Raw genomic sequence first — 26,930 nt, forward strand, 5'->3', positions numbered from 1 at the left:
CTGGGCGGTCTTTCTTTCTGCGTATTCGTGAGGCAAACGTGCGTAGCGTTAGCCCAGATAAACCGGCAGGTTTCGGGAGGGAAATCTTCTATCCGGCTGGTCTCCTGGGTAGATCTCATCTGACTACAGATGGTCTTGTAATCCCAGGAGGCCAGCACAACTTTATGGAGGCCTACTTCGAGAGCAAAGGCTCGGAGCGCCCTGTAGAATGGTGGGGGATCCCACGAGTGTGGCCTGGTGTTATCCATGGCGCAGAGGCCGAATGGTCTCAGGCTGCTGGTGAAATAAAAGCGGTTCATAAAACTCACTTTCTTGCCAGCAGCCTGGATGTTCTTGACCACATAGGCCAGCCCCTGCGCCTTTATAAGCTGCACAACGTCCGGGACCCCCCTGCCTCCGTCCAGGGTACCCTTCACCATCTGCACTCTTTTCAGCCTCTCCATTTTGCTCCCCCAGACAAACCGAAATATAATTCTTGTCACTAGTGTAGCGTTATGTTGGGTGTATTTTGATAAGAGCATTTGGGCTCTGAGCTGAAGCACTGATCTAAAGAAGACCTCTCCCCCCCCCAAAGTTATCAGATTTCCTTAGCTCATCAGCTTGGAACTGGTTTGCATCAAAGTGACAGTTTTGGGGAGGATGGCACCGAGAAGAGGCCAAATAGTTTGGAATTCTGCTATGAGATGTCTGGAGAAAGGGGCCTGTAGGTGATAAAAACTCTTTGAAGTGGACCAGAGCCGAAATCCCGACATAGAGCTACGAACCCGGGCCCACCAGCATTTCCAAAAGATGGCATGGATTGACATCAGTCATAAATCAAGCCCCCCTCCAATAGGACACTGGGGGCTGAAACCAAAATCCAATCTAAAGACCTCAAGAACCAATCACCTATTGATCTGACAGACTATAAGGAACAGCGCACAGTCTCTCTCTCTCTCTTTCTCTCTCTCTTTCTCTCTCTCACCTGAACCAGAAACTCGCTGCCACAGCTCAACCTGTAGCTCTGTTGCCCGAACCGGAACCAGAAACCAACCAAGTCAGCCGGAGCGTCAGTGCTTTGGCCAGTATCTTGTAGTCGGTGCACAGGAGGCTGACCGGCCGCCAGTTCCTCAGATCCTTTGGATCTCCCTTCTTATGAAGAAGAGAGAGGATACTCCTCTTCATAGAAGGGTCCAGTCTACTCTCTCTGTACATCGACCCCAAGACCTGAGCCAGATCTTCCTTAAGCACCTCCCAAAAGATCTTATAGAATTTAGCAGGGATCCCATCGGGACCCTGGGAGAGTTCAGTGGTGGTGATCTCTGGATCCTCCTCCGCCTCCTCGTCCCCCTCGTTGCGGGACTCCAACAGGGACAGAAAGTGATGGATCAGATTTTGATCCACCACCTTCTGATTGTACTCCCTGAAGAAGTCCCGCACCACTGTCTCAACAGCCTCTCTGCCCTCCACCTCCTGCCCCGAGGAGTCGATCATGGAGGACATTGCAGACCGGGTCTCCTTCGTTTTCTTGAAGAAGAAGTGGCTGCACTTCTCATCGTCCTCCATGATGCGGACCCTGGAAAGGACCTTGATCTTTTCTTGCTCCTCCCAATAGAGGGCGGAGAGACTCAGTTTGACCCGGGCCACCTCCTCAGCTAGGTCGAAGCCTCTGAGCTGTAAAAGACTAAGGCGCTGGAGGCGGGCGTTTAGATGGGAATATCTCACCCGCTTCTCGCGAGCTTTCCGTTTCCCCAGCTGAATGAAGTAGCCCTTGGTCCTTTTCTTCACCATCTCCCACCACTCTATGGGAGAATCAAAAAGGTCCCTCAGGGTCCTCCACTCCTTGAGGCATCTGCTAAAGGTCTTAATAACACGAGGGTCATCGAGCAGAGAGGTGTTGAGCTTCCAGACCCTAGGCTCCGACTCCCGTGTGCTCGGGATGAGCACCTCTGTCGTCAGGAGCCTGTGGTCTGAAAAGAAGACCGCCTCCGAAGACATGGCGGTCCTCTCCAGTGGCTTACTCAGGAGGACGAGATCTATCCTGGAGAAGGAGGAGCCAGAAGAACTCACCCAGGTGAACAAGTGGACAAGTTCAAAGTCCTCCACGAACGCAGCAAGGTCCCTGCTGGATCTATCATTGCGGGGCTTACTCCGGTCTACATCCCTCAGAGCACAGTTGAAATCACCTGAAATGATAACTGGTAAGGTGCCGATCAGGAGCGGGCGTAGCTGAGGGAGAAAGAGGACTCTCTCTCTCTGGCTGGTGGGGGCATAGACATTGCCCCCTTGTATTTAAAGTCGAGGCTGGCCAACCTGCCCGCCTCTATCACCCTAAATTTTTGCACCTCTATAAATGGGTTCTTCAGGAGTACAGCAATCCCATCCGCTCGGGACACATTGGACCCCGACCAAAAGGATTCACCTAGGGTCCAAGTGTCCCGGAGATCTTTGTATTCTTTTTGGAATGGGATGCCGCACTCCTGCAAACAGATAATGTCTGCTTTCATACCAGCCAGAGAGTTTTAAACATCGGTCCTCTTTTTCGCCTCAGCAATGCTCCTCACATTTATTGATATAATAATTAGTGCCATAATGGCTGTGAGGGCAATTACCCGCTCCGTAACAATCATGTAAAGAAACCCTCCTCTTCCCCACTTCTCTCTTCTCCCTCACCTAGCTTAGCGCTCACACCCATCATTTCAACCATTTGCCTCACCACTTGATCCTCTAGGAAGAGTATGGGGGGGGCTCGGCTGCCGCCACCCGGTAAGGCTGGCGAAACTCCACTGGGCTCAGGGCCCATGGTGCTGGAGGTTCTCACTGGTTCCCTTGCAGCCGAGGCCTGATGAGCAGATGGCAGAGCAGAGGCCTTGTGTGCAACTGAGGAGAAGACTGGATAGACCCCGCCAGTTGTTCTTTTAACTAATGGTGGGGGAGGGGGTGGTCTCTCCCTTCCCGGCTGTCTACTGCCGCAGGCCTCCTCCCCCAGCGCCAGTGACTCCGCCATTGCGGCCCTGAGGTCTTCTTAGCAGAAGACACTGGCGCTGACTCTCCTCTCCTGAGGACCTGCGGCTCTCCCACTACTGCCGGGAGGGGATACCTGTCCCCTCCCCTGAGAGAGTCTCGGTCGTGGGGCTGGAGGGATGTTACTATTTTGGGGCCTGTCCTCCACCAGGCTGCCCACTGAGGGGAGTGGAGAAGGCCCACAACTCTCCGCTCCGGACTCGGAGTGGGGCGTGTAAAACTGAGAGGGAGAGGTCTCTGTAGCGGGGGGGGAGCTGGCGGGGGGAGAGAGCCTGCAGAATTAATCCTCTTGCTCTTCGCACCCCCCCACCCATGCTCCTCTTCTCTGTTCTTCGCCTCTTCCCTGCCACAACTGTCCACTCCCCCTCTGCCTCCACTTCCGACCCAGAGTCAGAGAGGGAGCCTATGAGACTCCTGAGGACTGTTTCCTCTCTACCCCCATCTTGGGGTATGTCCTTTGGAGGAGCCTCCACTTGATTTTCTTCCTCTCCACTACCCCCGAGGGCCCGCGGCCTGTTTGCATAGGAGGAGGGACAATTCCTAAAAAGGTGCCCTCCCCCACTGCACAGGTTGCATGCCCTCTCCTGCTTGCAGGCCCTGGTCAGGTGTTCCCCGCCGCAAACCTTGCACTTAACAACAGTGCAGGCTGCGGCTAAATAACCCAGGGCCCCGCAGTTCCTACACAATTTGGGCATGCCATGGTAGAAGACAAGCCCCCTGTTTGCACCTAAAACTACGGTGCTCGACAGGTGGCGTACTCCGCCGATGGTGGCCACTTCCACCTGCAGGCGCACCTGCCACCGTCGAGCACTGGTCCAAACCCCATCCTCGTCATTGACCCTCTTGCTTTCAGACAAGATCTCGCAGTGTCTCCTCAGCCATACCTCTACATCATGCTCTGCCACTGCTTCATTGTTAAACTGAATTGTCACAATTTTGATTTCTCTATCAGTCAAGGCGTCGACTACAAAGTCACTCAGGGGCATGCAATCTTTCTTTTCCCTATATATGTTCCAGAAACTCTCCACCCCTCTGTAGCACGGACCTGCTAAACTCCAACCAGGTGAGGGCCGCGGTCTCAGCTCCAGCCTCTCGGCTGAAGCGCACCGCATTGTGGCGCCTCACACCGGCGGTTCGCTGGGCCATGCTGCACTCTCCTACGGGGCAAGTCCACCTGGCTGGGGAGCAGCTTCCACCTCCGGGGCTCTTGCAGGGAGCGGGCCTTGCGGGGAGAAGTCCGGGCCCTGGCTGCAGGAGGCCTCCCTCAGGGCCGTACGCCGTTCGGCATGGTCGGTCCCTGGGATCCGAGGCCAGTCCTGGATCCTGGCTGGTGACGTCAGCGGGGAGCAGTCCTGGTCAGGCCAGGCTGCGGGTAGATGGTCGGCCGGGCTTCTGGTAGGGACCCACTTCGTGAGGAGTCCGCCGACTCCTCTGGCTAGGTCCCTTGTCACTCCCGGTCCGTCCCAATCTCCACTTGCCTCAGCCTCCAGACCGCTCCAAGCACCCAGGACTCTGCAGCTCTGTCAACCGGAATCTCCCTGTCTCGTCTCATCTGGCCTGGTGGAACAGCTCCCTGCAAACAGAAAAAAAAGACTGTCAAATACAGTTCAGTGCCCCCTGCTGGACAAAGGTTTCTCTCACAATTGGAGGTTTGGGAGTTTTATCTTTGGTCTGCTTGTCCTCCATCCAGGGCTGGGAGGAGTTAACAGGTTAACTCGTTATCTAGTTAAAATATTGAAACTGTTAAAAATGCATTTAACACTAACAGGATTAAAATAAGTTAACATTTTGATAGGTGCTCTTTGCCGAAAAAGACTTTCAGTTCCAAAAGGCAATCCCCTTGTTTGCTGGTGGTGCTTCGGAGTGGAATTCAGAGCTTACGACACCTTTTAGCATTCTGATAAATTAGTCAATGTCAAGGTCAATAAATTGCATCCGCTGAATTTGTTTGTAAGCTTGGACCTTTTTGGCCAAAATGGCTAAGAAATCTTGGATTGGCAGCAGTTTAGCAAGATTGAAGATGGGAAAGTGTAATGCAGGAATTGTGATAAAAACTGAGCTTTACTGGTGGACAGTGACAATAGTGTAATAGGTAAAGCGGTCACAAGTATTGCTGCTCAAGGGCAAACTGCTGTCACACAGTGGGTGGCAGCAACTAGGTCGTGTAATCCAGTGCGAGCTGCAGAATTTATTAATTTGGCTTTCAACTATGTTGTAAAGGATCCGCAACCCCTCTCCTATTGAGAGGACCCTAGCATGAGAACCACAATGCTCTTCATGGAGCCAAATTACCAGCCACCAACACACAACACCATGAAATTACACCTCTTGCACATGACAAGGTGAAAAGACAACTCATGAAAAAATGAGAAGGCACAGAAGTAAGCATAACCACAAACTCACAACTGGTGGACTTCTTTTCTGTTATGGCTCATTACATTACAGAAGAAAAGGAAATAGTGTTATAATTTGTCCAGTCCAGATATTGACTGACCACACACGGGCGAGAAGCTTGCAGAGGTCATTGATCAGACACTGGATGAGTGGAAAGTGAAGTGTTTCTCATGTACGCATGCAAACAAGAAGTTAAAGAAGTCTTCAAGTATGCAGGAAAATCAGAAAAACTTTTGAGTGTTTCAGTAATTGTGTGAGCTCCTACCCAGTGAGAACATAAGTAAATTACATAATTTGGCCACAGCCAAAAAGTTTGGGAACCATTTGCTCTAACCCGAACACCACCACAGCAGTAAATACTACAGGGCCCACTTGAAAATACTGTTTTATTAGGTTAAGTATTTTACATTACAAAATAATAAAAACATTCAAAATGTTAATACTTATGATTAAAAAATGTAAAATCAATTCCTAAAATCACTTAAACATTTTAAAATCTTAAGGTGATTAACTTAAACAAAATACATGAACTCAAATAAACGTGCTTAAATCAGTAAAACAATAAACTTGTGATACAAGGCAAACTGCCAAACCAACAAAAAAGTCAAATACATTGAAAGTAACTGATGCATCAGATAAATCAAAAAATAAATAAAACCATAAAATAAAAAAACAAAAACAAAACAATCTGATGCATTTAAAATTAAAAACCAAAACGGCCAATGTATGACAAAATAAGAAAACAAAACAACCAACAACAAAAAAAGTGCATTTAAAATCAACTAATTCTTTAAAAACAATTAAAATTCATTTTTCAAATCATTTAATGAAAAGATTGTTTTTAAAGAAGTAGTTAAAAGATCTTGGACTCCAGCAGGGGGGGATGACCGTCCCCGGAGGTGGGTCCCATCATGGGATCCTGAGCTCCCCCAGATCTTGAAGGCTTCCTCCTTGCCCCTCTGATGAACCTCCAGATTGACGTAGTCCCTCACGAGCACCATGCCCCGCTGCGCGATGACAATCGGGTCCAGCTCCTGCTTATTGAATAGACAGATGTTCCGTCCCTCCCACAGGGCCTGCTTCACTGCGCAGACGACACGCCACCAGCACCTCAGGGTGGAAGATGTTAATCCCCTGGCAGGACCATATAAGATCTGCTGGGCGGTCGCCCGCGCAGGAACGGCAAACCTGTGGAAGCCGCCCTCCTGCAGTACCATGCAAGTCCACCAGAGCACTAGGCAAGAGAGGGAGAGGTACCCTTACCCTGCTGCTGTATAGGGTGGGGTTGGACTAAAGCACCCACCACTGTTGTCAGTCAATCACGCCCTCACGCTTTGGAGGAGAAATCACAAAATACAAGGGGCTTAAATGGATTTCAGAAAATAATCACTTAACATTTTCAGGGGGGCTGAGATGGTCTAAAATCGCCAATGGTCAGAAAGTGCCAGTCATGAGTAGATCAGACTGGGGCGGTAAGAAAAAAAGAAGGATCCTCACTCCCAGGACACACAGACCCACCCAGACTTGGACTGCTCCACCCCAGCACCCTCCCCCCACCGCCTCAGAGGATGCTGCAGGTGAGGGTTAGGAAGCGTCTAAGATAGTACCTGCTATTGGGGCCACAGCAGCTCCAGGACAGTCAGCATTGGGCTCAGCCTACCCGAGAAGAGGGGAAGAGAATATCAAGTTAACATTCAGAGTAAACTCTCCAGGCCACCGTGTCCCCTCTGGCAGGATTATTTTATCCAAGTGGCAAACCAGATATTCCAGTATAAACACATAATGACCCTGGGCTCTGCACTGTCAGTTATTTTCTCTCTCAGCACGAGTTCTAAGACGAACGAGATTCCAATAGAAAATCATCATGTGTGCAGAGCCCCCCCACCCACTGCCCAGTCTCTACAGAGAGACTAACAATTTCAGGCTCCAGCACGATTACCTGCCCCACAGACCACAATACAATCCACCCCCACACAAGACCCATGCACTCTCTCAGGGACTAGCTGGTGAGTTTACCATCACAAAGCTGCCCTCCTGCAGTACCATGCCAGTCCACCAGAGCACTAGGCAAGAGAGGGAGAGGTACCCTTACCCTGCTGCTGTATAGGGTGGGGTTGGACTAAAGCACCCCCTCACTGGTATTTAGTCTCAAAAGTTCAAGCCTTTTCACAGCAATTCACAATGAGCTAGATAGCTTCATCACTGGACTGTGCACCCCCCCCTCCCCCCAGAAATACTACCATCAACTGTACAAGATGGCACCAACCAGCCTACCCCCATTAAGTGTTGAATGCATCTGAAGAAACCCACCTCATGCACGGGGCAGCTACAGCAGCAGACCGGGCAGTGCTGGACCTGAGGGCATCAACAGGGCTTCATTAGTTACAAGCACTTCCATAGACCTTAAAAATAAAAGCCAAAACCAGTCATCTCTGCCCCCAACCATGTCTCCACAGTCTGATCAGCGCTTTGGGGACTTCAGTTGCAATGAGACAAATCTGCCATCCACAAGAGTAATGGGCCGACACCCAGATCATCCTTTCAAACTGGACATGGAGCAAAAACACACCCCATCCTTCAAACAGAAACCGCAACCCAGAGGCTCTATGGGGCGGTTCCTCCGATTTAATTTTAAAAACACGACCAACCAAGGTCTACCAGCCTACCTGCTCTATTCCTATGGAATCAACACCTGCAGCATCAGGACCCCTCATGGCACAGTCGTCCCAGGAGAATGCCCGTGTAAAAGGCAAGTCCAGTTTAGCTCTGAACACCATTTCCACAGCACCATTCCCAGGATGACATCTGCCCCAATACAGCTACAATCACAACTCCCCCCCCAGCACTGGAGTGTCAGATGCCATCGTTTCAGATTAAATGTATGCATCAGAGATCAGGCATATGCTTGTCTTTGGTATAAATTCATCATCAACGCTTCACACTCCACCTGTGGTACCGGCCCGTCTGCTCAGAATCTGGCAAAGGAGTTTCTTAAAGAGCAGATTTGGCAAGAGAGAGTTCAGTGTTCGTCAGCACAGCACTGCAGGGACCTTTTGCAAATGGGATTAAATAATGATTAATTTTCTAATGGGAAAGAATTTGTTCTTGGGGAGGTTTGGTAGAATTGTGAATTTGGCAGGTTAACGAGTGGTGGATAAACAAGAGTGAACCTGTAGATATTAAACAGCAGCAGCTTCAGACTGCTCAGTACATTATCCTCGGCTAGCTGCAATAGTCCATTATGGACTGTGTGTTTCTTGTAGTACGTGCGTGTATGTTACACTCTCAATTGATAAGAGATTTCTCCAAACTAAGGTGTATGCTCTCAAAACAATTAACACAGCCATCTGATCCCTTGACATAGTAAGCAGAGCTAACAGTAACTTTATGCTGGGTTTTCACACAAATTACAAAAGATGCACATAGCATTTCCCCCCCAAACACAAACAAAACTCTACATGAAGTTCAACTTTCAGTTCAAATTTGCCATCTTGTCAAACTCACATGGCATGTGCTCGATTGCCATCAAATTGGTTAGTACAGCACACAAAACAGGAAGTGCAATTTGCTCAATTGTTCACACAGCAAATCAACACTTTGCGATGTATAAAATAAGTCCCTCCATGAAATCCCTAGAGCCTGAACAAAACAATGGAAGAGCCCGGAGAAAGTTGGAAGACGAGGTGCAAGAATGAGAGGAGCTAGTGTAGGTGGGGAAGGAAGAGGGCACAGAAGAAGGATATCAAATGAGTTGAGAGCAACTAATTGACCAGGTCTTCAACCATGGATTGGTCAGCATGCCACGGTCAACGTCCCTTGTCAACGTGGAGGCAACATTACCATCTGTGCTGCAATCTCGAATGGGGTAGTGGCCAACAATGCCATCTTGGGGCCATACAATACAGCAAGAGATCAGAAATGACTAAGGGGGCACAAGTTGGTCTCTGATGAGCGGGGGGCTGCAATACTACAGTCACAAAATATTTTTGCAGCAACGCACGTCAGTCTTGTAACGGTAATCTGCATTCTTGTACTATGTGACACTTATTAATGGGATCAAAAGAAATACTGTTTTATTGTTTAAAAGTATTTTACATTACAAATAAAAACAATTCAAATTTTTAATACTTATGATTATAAACTTTTTAAAATCAATTCTTAAAATCACTTAACATTTTTAAAATCTTTGTGATTTAACAAGAACAAAAAAAACTTACCTTTAAATAAACAAGTCAAATACATTGATAATAACTGAAAATGCACTGGACAAAATAAAAAAACAATTAAAAAGGTCCAATGCATTTAAAATTAAATCCAAAACGGACAATGTATTTGACAAAAAAAAAATAGAACAAAACTAAACCAAAAAAACCCTAAACAATTAGTGTTTTAAAAACAACTAAATCTTTAAAAACAATTAAACTCTGACCTGACAGACAAGAAATTAATGTATTCATCCAGCCTTGGTTACAACAGTAAATTGGAATTTGTGGTCTTCACACACAAACCTGTACAATTTTCAGATCAAAATTGACAAACCTACCACATAAGAGACTGAAATTACATATTGCATTTCCAAAATTGTGAGGAGAAGCCATTTCACTTACAGTAAACAAAAACACTTCCACACATTATGGAAAAAAGCTTAATCAGTTTAGGATTGTGGAACTTTCAGATAAATGTGTTTTACCATTAGTATTCCTGTATGGATAGATCTAAATCAATAGATGACATTTCTGTAGTTTTGATGAAAATACCCGTTTATAAAGTGTTCTCTGAAAAGAAAGCAGCACTTCATTTCGTTATGTAATTTGGCCGTGTTGCTAAATGAGCGTTTTTCAATGGCTGTGTTAATGGTTGTGAGAGCATAAACGTTAGATTGGAGAAATGAGTCCAATCATTTGAGAACAACTGTAATGGTCGTTGTGAAGTGCACAGTATGCATGGCTGTAATGTAGTCTCACTGAGGTTTGATTTACAGCAGTGTCCTCCCCTGCCGTTCTGGTCCAGCCCATTTCTGAGCCTTCATTTCTCAGAGCTTTCACACTCTGAAGGGAGTGTCACATATGGCGACAGCTCGTGTATACACACACACACATTTATCTATTATACATTGTAAACAAACATGAAAATTGTCCTGTGTTCAAACGTTACACATTCAAAAAATGAAACTGAATTACATCGAGGGCAGCCCTCTCCTCTGTCCCGCTGTCAGTCTGTCGTTAAACCAGCTCGTTCCCCGGGGGGTGCACCGTTCCTGGAGACACTGCAATACCAGGCCGATGCGTGGAGTGGGCGGAGCAAGCCCCTATCCCATCTCCCTGCGCCAAAAATCAATTTAATATATGGTCCCCATATAGGGGACGTATCAGATATTAAACTGATAAGAACAGATACTACACTTGATCTTAGCCAAAAGGCCGAGAAGCGATACCGACAGCAGCGCACAGTGCAGGACACAGGGGAGCGCCTCAGGGTGGGGGGTCCCATTCTCACTGTCACACCACTAGGAGGGCCACACACCACAGATCACAAGACAGTCGAAGCAGGAGGGGTGGACAGTGACATACAATATAGAAGCATATTTGACTGGTAAACTGTACAATTATAATAATCCCCAGCGTGCATTCGTAATATATTTGCATAAACGAGCCCCTTGATGAATAAACATGTTTGCCGCTACTGTGAGACTCTCCTGCCCCTCAATGCACAGTCCGCAAACTGCAGACCTGTATTTTTTACATCTCCGTTTTCCCAGCCACTTTAAACAGCTTTAAACAGCGATTCAGCACCGAGCCAATTCACCCGTTTAACAATGATGGCAGCAACACACTAGACTGACGGGTCCATTTCACAGCGCTTCTGCAGCTCACATCAAACAAGTGTAATCTGTTAACTATTACTACTATTAAGTTAAAACTTATGAATAATAATCGTTATCATCAACGGTATCTAAGAATACAGACTTTATTTCACCACGGGCAACAAACAACTTTTCAATACTATGAACGCATTTTTGCTGTCTGTTATGACGCTTTTTTGTCCACTATGACATTTTTTTAGCCCCTTAATGACACGGTTTGCTCTTGTATCACACTTTATTTTCCTTAACGGACTTATTTTCAAATTAAAGGGTTATGACTAGGGCTGCCAATCCTGGATCTGGAGGCCCCCTTACCCTGCTGGTTTTTGTTCAAACCGATCTCTCAATTACTATATATATATCTATGGTAGAGTGACGTGCTGCGCAGCCTCAGTTGGCCGAGCGCCTGTTTGCGCCTGCGCTCACGACACTTCTCTGCCGCCGCTAAACGACGTCACGACACGCAGACTTTGCCGAGTCTGCGCAGATTCTGCACAGACTCTACGACAAACCTGTCCAAATTCGTCGTCTGCGTGAACTCAGACGGAAAAGACGCCACCAGGTCATGCATGCACAGGCTAAAAAGTCTGCACAACCGCGCAGCTTCCCAAGAGGTACTGCGCAGAGCAGCCGCGGCTGCACAACAGTCAACAAGCGCTGTGTGACAAAGACGTGTGTCAAGCAGAGACAGAGCTCACTACCGCCACCTAGTCAGGGATGCCATCAAGGAATTTCAACACAAAGTACAACAGTAATATAGTATTTTAAAGTTTGACAGTCCAACAATAAAATCATATGCACGCTTTAGTGGTGTACGTATTTATTACAAGCTAATATTCGTATGTATTATGTGCATTTGTAAGTTGCACACTATGCAAGGGAATACATAATACAAAATATTTTACATGTGTATTTCTCTCATTTAATGTAGATTGGAAATCATATAATATTGTATAGACAAAAAACGATTGTGTCCCAACTTTGAGCAGGAATAAATATTTCTACTTTGGTCGCATCAACTTCTTCTGCGATGGCGACTGCTGTGAACACGGCCTGCATGTTTGTTGCGCTGGGGCCGCTGTCCTCTGCCGGAGCACCACCGTGACGTAACGCGCACAGACGCCGTGACGCAGCGCACCGCGCCGGGGTAGATGCGTGTGACGTCAGACACAGCGCAGCCGCCAGCGACCTGCCTGTCTCGCATGGTGCGGGAAAAGGAAGGGACGTCGTGCGGGATTAGTAGGACACGGTGTAACAAGAGAAAAACCAAACCAAACAACAACAACAACAACAACACGGGATACAAAGGAATATCCGACCTGAGGCTGCTGGAGTTTATTAACCTTCCCCACAAGCTTGCCCCACTTCTCTTCGGCTACGACCTAGTTTTAATTGGGAGTCCTGGGAGATGGCGATGCCAGATGAAGGCCGCTTATACAATAGTGAGTGAAACGTGAAGAGATTGAGATTGAGAGAGAGAGAGAGAGAGAGAGAGGCACAGGGGGACATGGGGACATGGGGACATGGTGGGTTCCTGGCGAGTCAGGCAGACGCCACCCCCCCGTCCACTTGTTGTACTTGTAGTTACTGATTACTTGCTGTGTAAATAGACTGTAACAAGGGAGACTATTTTAAGTGTTACCGATTTTTTTAATGATCAGATACACATCAGTATAGTGATCTTTGAATTTGTGTTTTTGACAGGCAGAGAGTGTGTGTTTTGTCTTTTTATCTCGCTTGTAGCAAGTTATTTGAGTTCAGTCAGGCTGTGCGCACACGTGTGGGACAATGAGACTGAAGTGTGAGTGAGCAGAGTTAGAGAAAAGTGTTTAAGATCATAAACTTATTGGAAAACAGATTTGGGTAGCTTGGTAGTGCCAATAAAGCCACCTTTAAGTGCGTGGTTTGAGATGGAGAGTTTGTGTGTGAATGTGCGTGTTTTGATGTGTCTTGATTTCTTTGTGTTGTTGCTTTGTTGTGAAATTTTAAGGTACTTTATTTTGCTGCCGTTAATGGTTAGGGGAATTTCTTCATTTGCCCACCCAATCTTAGTTTCTTTCTCTTCCTTCCTCCTACATTCCCCCTCTACTTGCTCTCTCTTTGTTTTCTTAGTCATTGTGAAATCAAAGTCGCCCCCCCCCCCCCTCCATTTTAGCGAGTGAGTGTTGGGGGAGGCAATTGTTGCAGATCAATTCCCAGGTAGTTGGTTGGTGGCTGTAAAACATATTAAGCCCTCAGATATGAGGGAAAATTGGTCCCAGGCATCACATGGCAGGAATGATAGAGAGACAGGGCTGCATTTTTATTCCAGGGCTGTAATGTATGTGGTAGATATTGAAAGCCCCTCCGTTACACATTATTGTGACTCAGTCTCTCTGTCTCTCTCCAGAGCACGATGACCGTGTGGGTGGCCCCACGTTCCGCAACAGGAAGGGCCGTGGTCCGTTCCGGGGGCGCATGTACAGCGAGCAGCAGGCTGGCGGCCGGCAGAGGCACCGGGGGGGCGGAGGGGGGCCGGTCCCCAGGGCCAGGCTGGAGGACGACGACGGAGATGTTGACATGAACGACAGTGGCCAGGACAGCGGTGCCCACCAGAGGAGATTGTGAGTGACTGTGCGACTGTCTCTGTAACCCGCTGTGGCTGTCTTTGAGCTCCACTGTGAGACTTGTGTGACCATCTCTCTCTCCTCTCAGTACACCTTACGGTGGGAGGCCGAATCGCCGGGGTGACAATCACTACGACCGCAACCGGGGAGGCGGTGGCAACGCAGGGGGGCACCGCCCTGGCAGAGGCGGGCCCCCCCGAAAAAGCTGGTTCAAAATGACGGTGAGTAGAGCAGAGCAGTGTAAGTTATTGTGTGACTGTGTGAGTGACACTGTGTGTGTGTGTCGCTGTGTGAGTGACACTATGAGTGTTGCTTTGTGTGTTTCTGTGGTGACTGTGCTGTTCTCTCCGGCTCCAGATCCCCTGTGGGAAGAAGTACGACAAGACGTGGCTGCTGACTGCCCTGCAGGGCCTATGCACCGTGCCCTTCACCCCAGTACAGGTGCGTCCCGCTCTCTGTATCTGTGTTTTTATCTGTGACCCAGGACAGGACAGCAACTTACAGTGACTGAAACTGACGTCTGCACCATGTGACAGAGGAGGAGGCGGCTTTACAGCGATGAATACAACTGTTCTCCATGTGAGGGACTGTGTACTGACCTCTCTCTCTCTCTCTCTCCAGTATCACTATGAAGGGAACAAGGTGGTGTTCTATGTGGAGGACGCCACTACAGCCAACGCGCTGTGCAAAGTGTCACGAAAAATCACTGACACTGAGGGGTACAAGGTGAGCAGAGCTGTCTCTCTCTAGCCCCATTCACACAGAAACTTATGCAGCCTTGGCCTTGGTAGTTTGTTTGGAGTTATTTAATTCGATTTTAAGGCAGTAATGTCCAACTTTAAAAAATGAAAAAATAAATAAGTTGTTTTGAGCAATCAATCAATTGCAGATCTGCACACCCAGACTTTTGGTAGATATAGATATACACACAATGTAATGTCATGCTTTTTTTCTCATTTATTTGAGTTGATTTAACTTCGCTGCAGTGTGTCAAGACCCACACAATGCCTCTCGTTACGCGACCATGAGCCGAGTTTCATACTGCGTTCACTGGTTCAAATGAACTCTGGCTGCTGGGTTCACTGACCACACCGCAAAAACACACAACCATACAGCCTGATGACCTGGCCATAGCGTGGATACACACCCAACATCAGGGGTGTCCAACCCTGGTCCTGGAGAGCCCCTATCCAGAAGGTTTTAAAGATCGCCCATGTATCACCAATTTATAAACACCTGGGAGTATATCATTCTGATCATTGAAGCAGGTGGTGCGGTAAATTCAGTCCTTTAGAAACTATTGGAGAAGTTTTCTGAATACCTGCAGCCTCTCGAGTCGCAAAATCCCTTGGTTGAGTTGCTTGATTGATTAATAACTCAGAAGCGTTCCCAGTATTTAGAAATTGGTGATTAAGTGGATTGGGGCTCTCCAGGACCAGGGTTGGACACCCCTGCCCTAGATTGATGTTTCCCTCCAGATTATTTGTTGTTTCCATGAGGCTCAGTACAGACTATGAAAAGAACCACCTCTCTGGTTAGAAAGAAGATCCCAGTAAACACAGTGGAAGGAAACTGGCAAAAACACAGAAATTATTAAACTTATACAAACAAATACAGAGTATTGGTCCGTGTCTTCTCTCTTGAATCCACATGCTTCTGTATCGTCTTGTTCACAAAGCTACAGCCCTCTTGCAGGCTTTATATGTTTTGTGTGTGAATGGATACATGCCGGCATTTTGCAGGCATTCAAAGCCAGTGAGAATGGTGGTGCAATAGGAAAAAAAAGCAGGCAAAAGCTGCCTGCATTTTATTGGGATTTCAGTGGGAATGGGGGAATGTCTCTGTCTCTCGGTCTCTGGGTTAGTCTTCAGGGTTAATCAGCTCAGGGGTGTGACCGCTCTGTTGCTCCTCCTCACAGGTGTCAGTCATCATGCACCCCTCCCCCCCGCCTGCCAGCGTGCTGAACGAACTGAAGCCGGAGGACCTGGAGCACCTCAAGGTCAGACAGACAGACGATGTACACTGTAGCATACAATGCCATATCACACTAGAAGTGTCCGACTTCCCCAAACACTGTGTTTCATGCTAAAGAGCAGCAGGAGTGTGCAGTGTGACCTTACCATCCATTACCAGCACTATAGACAACACAGAAGGACATACAGGCAGCGGTTTGCACACCGTGACGAACTCTGAGAACTGACGCCCCTCCCTCCCTCCCTCACTCTCTCTCTCTCTCTCCAGCAATGTATGAGTAAGCGTTTTGATGCCTCCCAGCAAGCTCTGGATCTCAACAGCATTCGCACTGACCCAGGTAAACACACACCCTCACTGCCCACTCTATGACTCTCTCACACTGTTACTCTCTCTCACTCTATGACTCTGACACTCTCTTATTCTCAAAATTGTTACTCTCTCACACACTGTGTTAAGGGGCTTTCATGCCAGACGTGGTGTGGCATGGGAGTGCACCGGGGCGGAGTTAAGAAGTAGCAAAACTATTTTCAACTTTCGCTGCGACGTAAACAGCCTTCAGCCAATTGGAGAAAAGTATGAGGCTCAGTGGAGATATATAAATAATTAAAATGGAGAAGAAACTTATCAGCGATTTATATAACTGTCAATACAATGAAAGAAGATATTCAATGAATGGTGGATGGGCAGATTAAATAAATGGCATAATATCAATGTACAATGCACGATGATGACTTCTCTGACTGTACCCAGCAAATGACACAATATATTAACATATAAAAATAGCTTTATCATAAACAAACGCACAATAGCGTGGCTATGGAGTGTGGAGTAATTCTAGGTTATTGTGCGGGGGATTATGATAGTGGTATTGGAGGAGTTGGGTTTTAAAAATATTTATGGAGGTCTGTGTATTTTGTGTAAAGTAAAGGCTCTTCTCCCTTGAAGTAATTACAATAGTATTGCTCAGTAGTCAAAAGTCATACAGCTTTGATTTAACGAGAGCCACCCACTGACTGACATGCTGCGTCTGCTGCGTGTCCGATGTGAAGGGGAGACTACGGTGACTGCTGCGCCGTGTCCAGTTTGAAAGCATCTTAACTCATCTTAACAGTCACCCTTCTCACCCCCCCTCTCTCTCAGACCTGGTGTCTCAGAATATCGAGGTGATTCTGAACAGGAGGAGCTGCATGCAGGCCATCAATGACATCATCAAGCAGAACATCCCTGAGGTAACCCTTAGCAGCCAGCCAGCCACTGAACTGAACTTGTTTACCACAGCACCGACTGACCGAGAGAGATGCATACATACATAATGTATTTGGACGTTTTGTAGGGACGGGTGATATGAACTGAAATTATCACAATATTTCCCACTGTCTAGACCATAACGATGTATCATCAGGGGGTATAACTATTCCACATCGGGGTATATTCATCAAGGGGATAACTCCGATTCGCTATTTCCAACACTTTCTGTATTGAATAAAATACAAATTAACGTTAACGTGCGTCACTGCATACATGAGTTGGGTGCTTTTACTGGAAGGTTAACATGTTTCATGCAAGTGAGGTGGGGGGGGGGGAGAGAGAGTGTTTGAGCATTAGTGTTTGGGGGGGAGGGGAATTGAGCTTGTTTACCAAAGCACTGAGCCTGAGAGTGTGGCCCCAGGGAGGGAGGGTGAGGGTGAGGGAGGGATGGATGGATGGATGGATGGATGGATGGATGGATGGAGAAAGTGAAAGTGTGTTTCTAGAGTCCCTGCCCTTTGTAAGCGTGGCCCTGAGGGGGGGGACTGAGGCTGCTGGCGTTGACTGCTGGTGTGGAGGACGGGGGGGCTTTTAAATAGCCAACCTATAACTAATTAACAGAGAGCACACCTGAATTACACTGCTCTGTCCAGATCCCACAAGTCACGCCCTAGTACAGCGTCGGCCGAACTAAGTGCTTGGAATGTCTGGAATGCTGAACTCTACGTAAATGCCTCTCCCCATTGCAGAAAAGGAGAAGCTAAGAGCACAACAACACTGTACAGTTTCTTTACAATAGTATGCAATGCAGCCGTTTCTGGTTACAGAAACCACGTCAATATATATTTCAAATTGCGCTAAGTAAGACTAACTAACAAACAGTAGCAGCCCTTACGAATATAAGTGCAGTAAAAATACAATTAAATAAAGTAAAGTAATCAACCAGTACTTGGCAGCGCTCAGTCGTTATGTTCGTGTGTCCGCCTGCTGTGGAGAACGAGTCAACAACACAAGTGCAAAACAAGGAGAGCAGGCACTCAATTCATCTTCCTTCCTTCTCTCTACCCCCCAGCTCCTCTCTCTCAACCTCGGCAACAACAGACTCTACAAACTGGATGAAGTGTCTGAGCTGGTGAGCAAAGTGCCCAACCTGAAGATCCTCAACCTCTCCAACAACGAGGTAAGAGCCACACCCCCGCGCTGCCCCTGTCCACCCCCGTGCTACCCCTGTCCACACCAGCCCACTGACTACATACTGCCCCTCTCTCTCCTGTCTGTCCCCGTGTCCAGTTGAAGTCAGAGAGGGATCTGGACAAGGTGAAGGGCTTCAAGCTGGAGGAGGTGTGGCTGGAGCACAATCCCCTGTGCGACCACTTCAAAGACCAGCCGTCCTATATCAGGTCAGAGCGCCAGGGAGGGAGGGAGGGAGGGAGGGAGAGAGAGAGAATTGAGAGAATGCAGGTGTGGTGAAGCAGCAGGAGAGCTGGTGTCGGGAGCTTCATGCTCCACACTGTGACCCCGCTGCTCGTTAATACTTCTCGAGATTGAGATTGTTTGAGAGTCCCCACTCTCTGCTGTGCCCTCCGCTTCCCAGGTGATGTGAGGGGGGTGAGTGTGGGTGTGCTCTGTGTACAAGAGAGAGGGTGGTGATGAGTTCCCGAGAGAGAGGTGGAAGAGTCGAGGGGAGAAAGAAGGGGATGTGAGAGAGGAGGAGGGGGGAACAGGGAGAGTTGAGAGAGCAGGAGGGAGAGACGCATGTGGTTCAGGAGGGGGAGGTGAGGTGCGTCACTGAGACGTGTCTTGGTGCGTTGCGTGTGCAGTGTCGGAGTTCCTCCGGGATCCCAGGTCTGCTCTGAAACACAGACTTCAAAAGTAAATCAGTTTAAAAGTTAAATGTTTTGATCGCAGATCAGGTTCGCACAGTTGGGGGGGACACTCTGTCCTGAGAACACACACTGTACAACCACACAACGTTACAGCCCTCCACACTGTCTCACAGCCCAGCCCAGCACCACAACACACAGCACCGCACAAGACACCTCACAAAATGAAGTGTAGGGCTGCCCATACCCTACACAACTGTACAACACACACACTGTACTGCACTGCCCAGTACCACACACACTAAACTGTACTGCACTGCACTACTCTACAACACACACACTGAACAGTAAGTCAGTGTAACACACACACTACAAAACTTTGCAACACAAACACTGTAGTACACAACTGTACTGCATATGTACAACTGTACAACACTCAAACACTGTACTGCACTGCCCTGTACAACAACACACTGTACTGTACTGCACTACACTGCTCTGTACAACAACACACAGAACAGTAAGTCAGTGTAACGCACCTGTGTCTGAGCTGCTCGTGTGCAAACTCAGTGAGGCTGGGGGCGGAGCTGAGCTCTTCAGACAGGACTGTTTCCTGTTTTTTTGTTTTTATAAATTCTGAAATCTGAAAACCTCTTCGTCATCATCCTTTCAGCATCTCACTCTCAAATATATATATATTTTTAATTTATATATGTGGTATTTTTTTTATATATAAAATTCATGGACCCACCTTCCTTTCTCCCACATCCACCTGCGATGCGATTGGCCGGTGAGGAGGGCTGGCTAGCCAATGACGGGTAAGATCCTTCAAGGCTCACACTTGAGTCTCTGGGACAACCTAAGACAGGCACAGCCGCGCACCGGGCCTGGACACGACACACAGAGAGAGTGAGAGTGGGATAGTGAGAGTGGGTGGCGGAGGGAGAGGAAGTGAGTCCGAGCCCTCTCTGTTGAGCCCCCTCTCGGGTCATTGGGCACTGGTCTGCAAGAGAGAGAGAGAGAGAAGGCTGAATCCAGCATCTATTTCTTCATATTTACCTTTTTTTTTTTTTTTATTTGGAAGCCCCAAAACTTTTTCTGCATTTTTTTTTGGGAGGGTGAAGAGAGGCTGATACCTCCCCAGTCCCTGGCCCTTCTCCTCCTCCAGTTGGTCAGTGTTGCTCTGGCTGCTGCTCCGGCTCCTTTATCAGCTTCAGTTCCAAGAGGGAAGACCCACAAGGGCCCCTCCATCGCCTCTCTCTGACTCACTGTGCTGACCCCCCCCAGAGCACTGAGCCTCATAACACTGACTGGATCCACAACTGACTCCATATGACTGAGTTCCCTCGCTGGGCTCAGGACTCCTTTATTGAATGGATTTTGCTTTGTGTTGTGTAGTTTCTATGGCGCTCGGTCCTGTCTGTGAGAGCCTCAGTACTGGTCCAGTTCCCCCGGCCGGCCCGCTCTGACTGCAAGCGCTGTGTGAGAAACTAAACCCACTGAGTCAGTTATAAACTCAGCAGTGCTGATGCGCTGAGAGTTGAGCACAGAGACACAGAGCACAGGAGGCAAGAGAGACGGACAGACATGTAAACACACTGAGACAGCAACACACACACACGCACGCTCTCACACACACACACACACACACACACACACACACACACACACACACACACACACGCATGCTCACACTCGCTCAGGTAACCACACACGCACACTCTCTCTCACACACACACACACACACACACACACACACACACTAGGTAATGCCCAGATGTGGCACACGCAGTGCGGGAGACGTAGTAAGTCCCCGATAAGGAGGAGCTGTAACTGTTGTCAGTTAGTCGGTGCTGAACTACCGCCCCCCTGGCATTGCTCTGAAAGTGCTGTATGTAAGCTGTGTGTTGGGTTGGGTTGTGTCTTGTTATGTTGTATCCCCCCCCCCATCTCTCAGGCCGTGGGTAGTGTGTGTCTGCCTTGGTGGGGGAAGGTGAGTAACAGCCAGGTAAGTAGACTGCTTGTGAGGGTCCCGGGATGGGGGTATATCTACAGCAGCGTTTCCAGCCCTGGACTGCAGAGACAGAACCGTTTATAACGGGAAGCAGTGATCTTTTGAACGCATCGTAATTATACACCTTTGAAACGAAGGTACAAAAAGTCCGACAGCCCTCTGGCGGTGCCGGCTCCTGGGCTCGGGTGAGTCTGCTGCTCTGGGGGCGAAGGGGTGGTGGGGGGGCTGCTGCGTTGTCTGCATATAGAACACCCTGCCTCACAGAGGGGGGGTGTCCAGGAGGAGAGTCCATGGAGAGAGGAGGGCTGGAAGAATCTGTGCAGCTCTGACGGTATTAGTGATGATAGTGTGTGTGTGTGTGTGGTTGTGTGTGAGAGAATGTTGCTGTGTGTGTGTGTGTGAGAGAGAGAGAGAGAGAGAGAGAGAGAGTGATTGTGAGAGTGTGAGGTTGTTGCTCTGTGGTTGTGTAGTCACGCTGCTCTCCTCTGTTTCACTGTCTGACAGCGCCATCAGAGAGAGGTTCCCCCGACTGCTCAGACTGGTAAGATACTCAGTCACACGCACCCTCTGAGACTCAAACACATACAACCACACGCACACATACAGTCACATGCACATACACATTCGCATTGAATCTCGCACTCATACTAATGTCTCTGTCTCTCTTTCAGGATGGTCATGTTCTGCCCCCCCCAATAACATTTGATGTTGAAGCCCCAACCACACTCCCGGCCTGCAAGGTGAGTGACAGCCCCCCCCTCATCCATGCCCCCTATAAAGATCACAGCTGATGTCCCCAAGTGAGGACAGGTTTGCCTAACACCCACCCCCCCCTTTGTTTCTCTGCAGGGCAGTTATTTTGGTTCGGAGGAGATTAAGAGTGTGATTCTGCGCTTCCTGCAGCAGTGAGTGTCTCAGTCAGATAGTGTTTGTGTAGCTGTTTTTGTTGGTTTTCATATGAATGTCCTCCCTCTGTCTGGTGTCAGTGTGTTACTGTGTCCGTCTGTCTGGTGTCAGTGTGTTACTGTGTCTATCTGCTATTGCAGTGTGTTAATATGTATGTCTGTCTGTCTGTCTGTCAGGTACTACAATGTGTACGACTCAGGGGACAGACAGCCGCTTCTAGATGCCTATCACGATGGGGCCTCCTTCTCCCTCAGCATCCCCTTCTCCTTACAGAACCCCTCCAGGTACCACAAGAGAGAGTCACATACACACACACTCTGTGTCAGTTCACTGTGGTCAGTGTGTGACAGTGCTGACCCTCCCTCTCTTTTGTACAGGTGCAGTTTGGGAGATTACCATAAGGACAGTCGCAACATCAAGAAGCTGAAAGACCCCAGTGAGTGTGATTGTGCTGGAACACAGAAAGAGCACAGACACTGAACACACATACTCATACACACTGCAACAATATCAACCACACCAATCCAGCAAAATACACTGCAATAGATCTACAGTAATTACAAGTGCAAGGTGTCTGTGTCCATATGCCAACATTCCAGATAATAGACACCGTAAAATTTCGGGTTGCAAAGCTGATCTGCTGCAGTGTAAGCTATTGATAGTGTGAATGGTACAAATGGTGTGTGCAGTGAGGTGGACTCCTGTGCGCCCCTCTAACCTGTCCCTCCTGCCCCTCCGGCTACAGCCACGCGGTTCCGCCTGCTGAAGCACACGCGCCTGAATGTGGTGGCCTTCCTGAACGAGCTGCCCAAGACGCAGCACGACACCAGCTCCTTCGTAGTGGACGTCAACACCTACACTGTGAGTTACCACTGACCCCCTGTGTCTGTGTGTCTCTCTCTCTGGGTGTCACAGTGTGTGAGAGAGGGAGTGTTTCAGTGATCTCTGTATTGATCAGCTGATTGACTGACAGGTGTCTCTCTCTTCCAGAACACGTTACTGTCCTTCACCATCAGTGGAGTGTTTAAAGAAGGTGAGTGGGGTGGGCCTGGACTGAGGGGTGGGACTGGACAGAATTCTGCTGAGCTAGACTACAACATATTGGACTAGACTGGATTATAGTGCAGTGGTTCCCAACCCTTTTAATGCCGCGGTACACTTTGCCAAGACCAAAAACCTCGTGGCACACTATCATGAAAACAAACCCAAATTTACTAGGTATTGTCTTACCTGAATGGCAACGGGTTGCTAAAGCTATTATCACACGTGTTAAAATATGTCGGTAGAAGAGTAATTAAAAGGGCAAATGTGTGATGTGCAAGGAGTGGCTTTTAGTGGTATGGTTAAAAAATAGACATTCTAAGTAATGACTTAATACAAATCATTTATTTAGTGCAGACAGACCAAGACCAAACACTAAAAACTCACAGTAAATATAAATGAACAGCAAAATATGTTCAGTTCATAATATCTTATAACAAGTTAATTCAGTGGTTAAGTGGTTAAATGTAACAAAGGGCATTACAATTGTTGAGAAACAATAGCACATGGATCAAACATGCTATCCTCGCTGTTTTATTCGATTTGTTGCAACATTCCGCAGGTGTAATGTTTTGTTTGCAGACTGAATGCATACCTGAGCTGAGCATGATCAAAATATATCCACAGTTAATTTAACCAGTTTCATATTAACGGTTTTGGTTTGTTACCAACCGTTCTGGTTCAAGGAGTCAGACACCGTTTTCAGTAAACATGCTCTTCATTTCTCACATGCACCATCCGCTTTTACAGAGGCAGCGCTAGCAGTAGAAAGATCTAAAAAGTGCAGGAGAAACGCTGGGGCTATTTAGAGCCTGATTATTCAAGAACAGGGTGGGGGAACCAAAGATATAAGACTTACAGGAACAGGAGACATCCGACAACAGTACACAGCGGTACAGTACATAATCAATACATAACCGTTAACAGGCACTTTTTACAGTCCTTTCTCTAATCTCCCAGCAGCCCCTAGGGAGATGGCCACATGTTAATCGAGAGGGGCGGTGCGCCTTTCCATCTCCGTTACAATATCAAATAAATAAGCCTACCAAAAGGGCAAGGACAAACGTATTGAACAATATTTATCAAATCTATTTCATCCAGAAGTCCAACCTAAAAACAGGACAAGCAGAGTGCAAGAAAAAGACATCTGTCCATTTAATCAATTGTGTTTCAGTACCACTGATAGCACTGCAGCTCAGCGCAGGTGTGCATTCAGTCCGGCAAGCAAAACATTTCAGTTATGAAACGTTTCCTACAGTAGATGTTACATTTTCACAACTTGAATCAGTTTGATTTGATAAAAGATTTATGAAGTTGACAAAAAAAAATTACATCATATTTTTGAGGGGATAAAAATCTCACCGCACACTTGGAGTCCTGACGGCACACCATTGTGCTGCGACACACGGGTTGAAAACCACTGCTATAGTGCACTATACCGTCTGAAGGAAGATGGCAGGACTCTTCTATCCAGCAGTGACTGGCACTGACTCTCTCTCTCTCTCTCTCCTCTCCTCTCCCTCTCAGTGGATGAGAAGTCTCGGGACACAGTGCGTGCGTTCTCTCGTGTGTTCATCACTGTCCCCGCAGGAAACGCTGGGTAAGAGCTCCACCCATCTGTTCATCTCTGCTTCTCATCCCTCCATCCTTCTCTCTCAGGCTGTGTATAGTGAATGATGATCTGTCTCTATCTCTCTCTCTCAGGCTGTGTATAGTGAATGATGAGCTGTTTGTGCGGAACGCGACGACAGAGGAGATCAGACGGGCATTCGCTACGCCGGCCCCCACGCCTTCCAGCAGCCCCGTGCCCACGCTGACCGCTGCGCAGCAGGAGATGCTGTCCGCCTTCTCCCTGCAGTCCGGCATGAACCTGGAGTGGTCACAGAAGTACGTACTGCTGGACACTGTCCACAGTGGGACAGGGACCAGTGACGCAGCGTACTGCTGGACACTGAGCACAGTGGGACAGGGACCAGTGACGCAGCGTACTGCTGGACACTGAGCACAGTGGGACAGGGAACATTGACGCAGCGTACTGCTGGACACTGAGCACAGTGGGACAGGGAACATTGACGCAGCGTACTGCTGGACACTGAGCACAGTGGGACAGGGACCAGTGACGCAGCGTACTGCTGGACACTGAGCACAGTGGGACAGGGACCAGTGACGCAGCGTACTGCTGGACACTGAGCACAGTGGGACAGGGACCAGTGACGCAGCGTACTGCTGGACACTGAGCACAGTGGGACAGGGACCAGTGACGCAGCGTACTGCTGGACACTGAGCACAGTGGGACAGGGACCAGTGACGCAGCGTACTGCTGGACACTGAGCACAGTGGGACAGGGAACATTGACGCAGCGTACTGCTGGACACTGAGCACAGTGGGACAGGGAACATTGACGCAGCGTACTGCTGGACACTGAGCACAGTGGGACAGGGACCAGTGACGCAGCGTACTGCTGGACACTGAGCACAGTGGGACAGGGACCAGTGACGCAGCGTACTGCTGGACACTGAGCACAGTGAGACAGGGACCAGTGACGTAGCGTACTGCTGGACACTGAGCACAGTGGGACAGGGACCACTGACACCGCATACTGCTGGACACTGAGCACAGTGGGATAGGGACCAGTGACGCAGCGTACTGCTGGACACTGAGCACAGTGGGACAGGGACCACTGACACCGCATACTGCTGGACACTGAGCACAGTGGGACAGGGAACATTGACGCAGCGTACTGCTGGACACTGAGCACAGTGGGACAGGGAACATTGACGCAGCGTACTGCTGGACACTGAGCACAGTGGGACAGGGACCAGTGACGCAGCGTACTGCTGGACACTGAGCACAGTGGGACAGGGACCAGTGACGCAGCGTACTGCTGGACACTGAGCACAGTGGGACAGGGACCACTGACACCGCATACTGCTGGACACTGAGCACAGTGGGATAGGGACCACTGACACCGCATACTGCTGGACACTGACTGCTGACCGCACTGACCAGTGCTCCACATTGATATTTGAAACCGTGTCTGTTAACAGCAGTGTGTGTCGATATATGTAATAGTGTGTGTTTAGTCGTGTTAACAGTAGTGTTTGTGTTGCAGGTGTCTACAGGACAATGAGTGGGATTTCAACAGAGCTGCGCAGATCTTCAACCAGCTCAAGGTCAGTCTCTCTTTTACACTGTCACTTTCTTTCACTCACTCCTCCTTTCACTCTCTCTCTCCTACTCACTTTTTCTCTCACTCTCTTCCTCTTTAGTCTCAAGGGAAGATCCCAGATGTGGCTTTCAAGTGAAGGGGGTGTGAGTGTGAAGAAGAGAGAGAGATGGATGGAATATCTCTGCAGTGAAGATCCCCTTTATGAAGACCCTCCCTCTCTCGCTCCCCCTTCAACAACAATGAAAAGTACAACTTTATATAACAAGACTGTGACTGCTGTGATACTCCCACAGAAGCCTCACTGCCCTCATGGGTGGGTCTCTGTGCATCTGTTACCCTCGGTAGTGTGTAATGCCACTGCGGTGACGCCTCCACGGTTTCTCTGCTGCTCATCTGCACCCTGATGGTGGCAAATCGAAGCTACCACCTCTGGAGTCTGTAGGATCGCTCATTTCTCTGTATACTATTGTTTTTTCTGTTTGTTTTTTAAAAAAAAATCCTGAGGATGTGAGTTTTTATTTTGTATTTAGACATGAAAATGTGACAACCTAAAGAAAAAATCCCCCAAAATACAAAAACAAAATCTATAATAAAGAATAGTTTATTCAAATCTCATTTCCCTAGTTTATATCTTTGTGTCCATTCACGTGTTCCTCGTCTGTTCTTCTGTCAATCAAGGGGTGGGTTTGGGACGCAGCACCTGTGATGTGTGTGTGTGTGTGTGTGTGTGTGTTTATACACATTGGTATTTAGGTTAAATTGCATGTTTTGTTGCTGTAATAGAATGTCCTAGATGGTTCTTAATTTCTTTTCTGGGGAGGGGGGGGGGTCATTCTACTTCATTACTGACCTCAATATGAGCTTTCAGACCTCATGCGTATTCAGCAAG

General features: G+C 48.3%; 1 protein-coding gene, 1 long non-coding RNA gene and 2 other non-coding genes across 5 annotated transcripts; 1 reads left to right on the plus strand and 3 right to left on the minus strand.

Annotated features, from left to right (window-relative positions):
• Positions 1 to 5,900: 5,900 nt before the first annotated feature.
• LOC136764772 (uncharacterized) lies at positions 5,901 to 12,044 on the minus strand. 2 transcript variants are annotated; one of them, XR_010821235.1, is made up of 4 exons: positions 8,064 to 12,044; positions 7,708 to 7,752; positions 7,005 to 7,053; positions 5,901 to 6,631 (listed from the first exon to the last, which is right to left on the minus strand). It is a non-coding gene; the product is annotated as an uncharacterized LOC136764772 (long non-coding RNA). The 2 variants fall into 2 exon arrangements; XR_010821234.1 differs by having other exon boundaries at positions 5,901 to 7,053.
• Positions 7,541 to 7,606, minus strand: LOC136765491 (small nucleolar RNA SNORD29). The gene has a single exon (XR_010821680.1). It is a non-coding gene; the product is annotated as a small nucleolar RNA SNORD29 (small nucleolar RNA).
• On the minus strand, positions 10,639 to 10,829 carry LOC136765158 (U2 spliceosomal RNA). Its single transcript, XR_010821360.1, has one exon. It is a non-coding gene; the product is annotated as a U2 spliceosomal RNA (small nuclear RNA).
• Positions 12,045 to 12,416: 372 nt separating the features above from the next.
• LOC136764771 (nuclear RNA export factor 1) lies at positions 12,417 to 26,656 on the plus strand. Its single transcript, XM_066719084.1, has 21 exons — positions 12,417 to 12,702; positions 13,650 to 13,863; positions 13,955 to 14,087; positions 14,224 to 14,307; positions 14,488 to 14,592; positions 15,785 to 15,865; positions 16,108 to 16,177; positions 16,981 to 17,069; positions 18,161 to 18,268; positions 18,379 to 18,488; positions 21,430 to 21,466; positions 21,597 to 21,665; positions 21,775 to 21,830; positions 22,008 to 22,115; positions 22,209 to 22,267; positions 22,577 to 22,692; positions 22,822 to 22,864; positions 24,400 to 24,472; positions 24,577 to 24,759; positions 25,985 to 26,045; positions 26,142 to 26,656. Exons 1-21 carry the CDS (start codon positions 12,669 to 12,671, stop codon positions 26,175 to 26,177), a joined length of 1,869 nt encoding a protein of 622 aa, XP_066575181.1. The 5' UTR covers positions 12,417 to 12,668; the 3' UTR covers positions 26,178 to 26,656.
• Positions 26,657 to 26,930: the final 274 nt, after the last annotated feature.

Source organism: Amia ocellicauda, chromosome 12 (assembly GCF_036373705.1).
Source record: "Amia ocellicauda isolate fAmiCal2 chromosome 12, fAmiCal2.hap1, whole genome shotgun sequence".
Taxonomy (NCBI): domain Eukaryota; kingdom Metazoa; phylum Chordata; class Actinopteri; order Amiiformes; family Amiidae; genus Amia; species Amia ocellicauda.

Bases quoted from the DNA above. Each gene is read 5' to 3' on its own strand.
- LOC136764771 (XM_066719084.1), top strand. From the start codon at position 12,669: ATGGCGATGCCAGATGAAGGCCGCTTATACAATA. The intron at 16,178-16,980 runs GTAAACACACAC...CCTCTCTCTCAG, and splicing joins CAGCATTCGCACTGACCCAG to ACCTGGTGTCTCAGAATATC. The intron at 26,046-26,141 runs GTCAGTCTCTCT...CTTCCTCTTTAG, and splicing joins AGATCTTCAACCAGCTCAAG to TCTCAAGGGAAGATCCCAGA.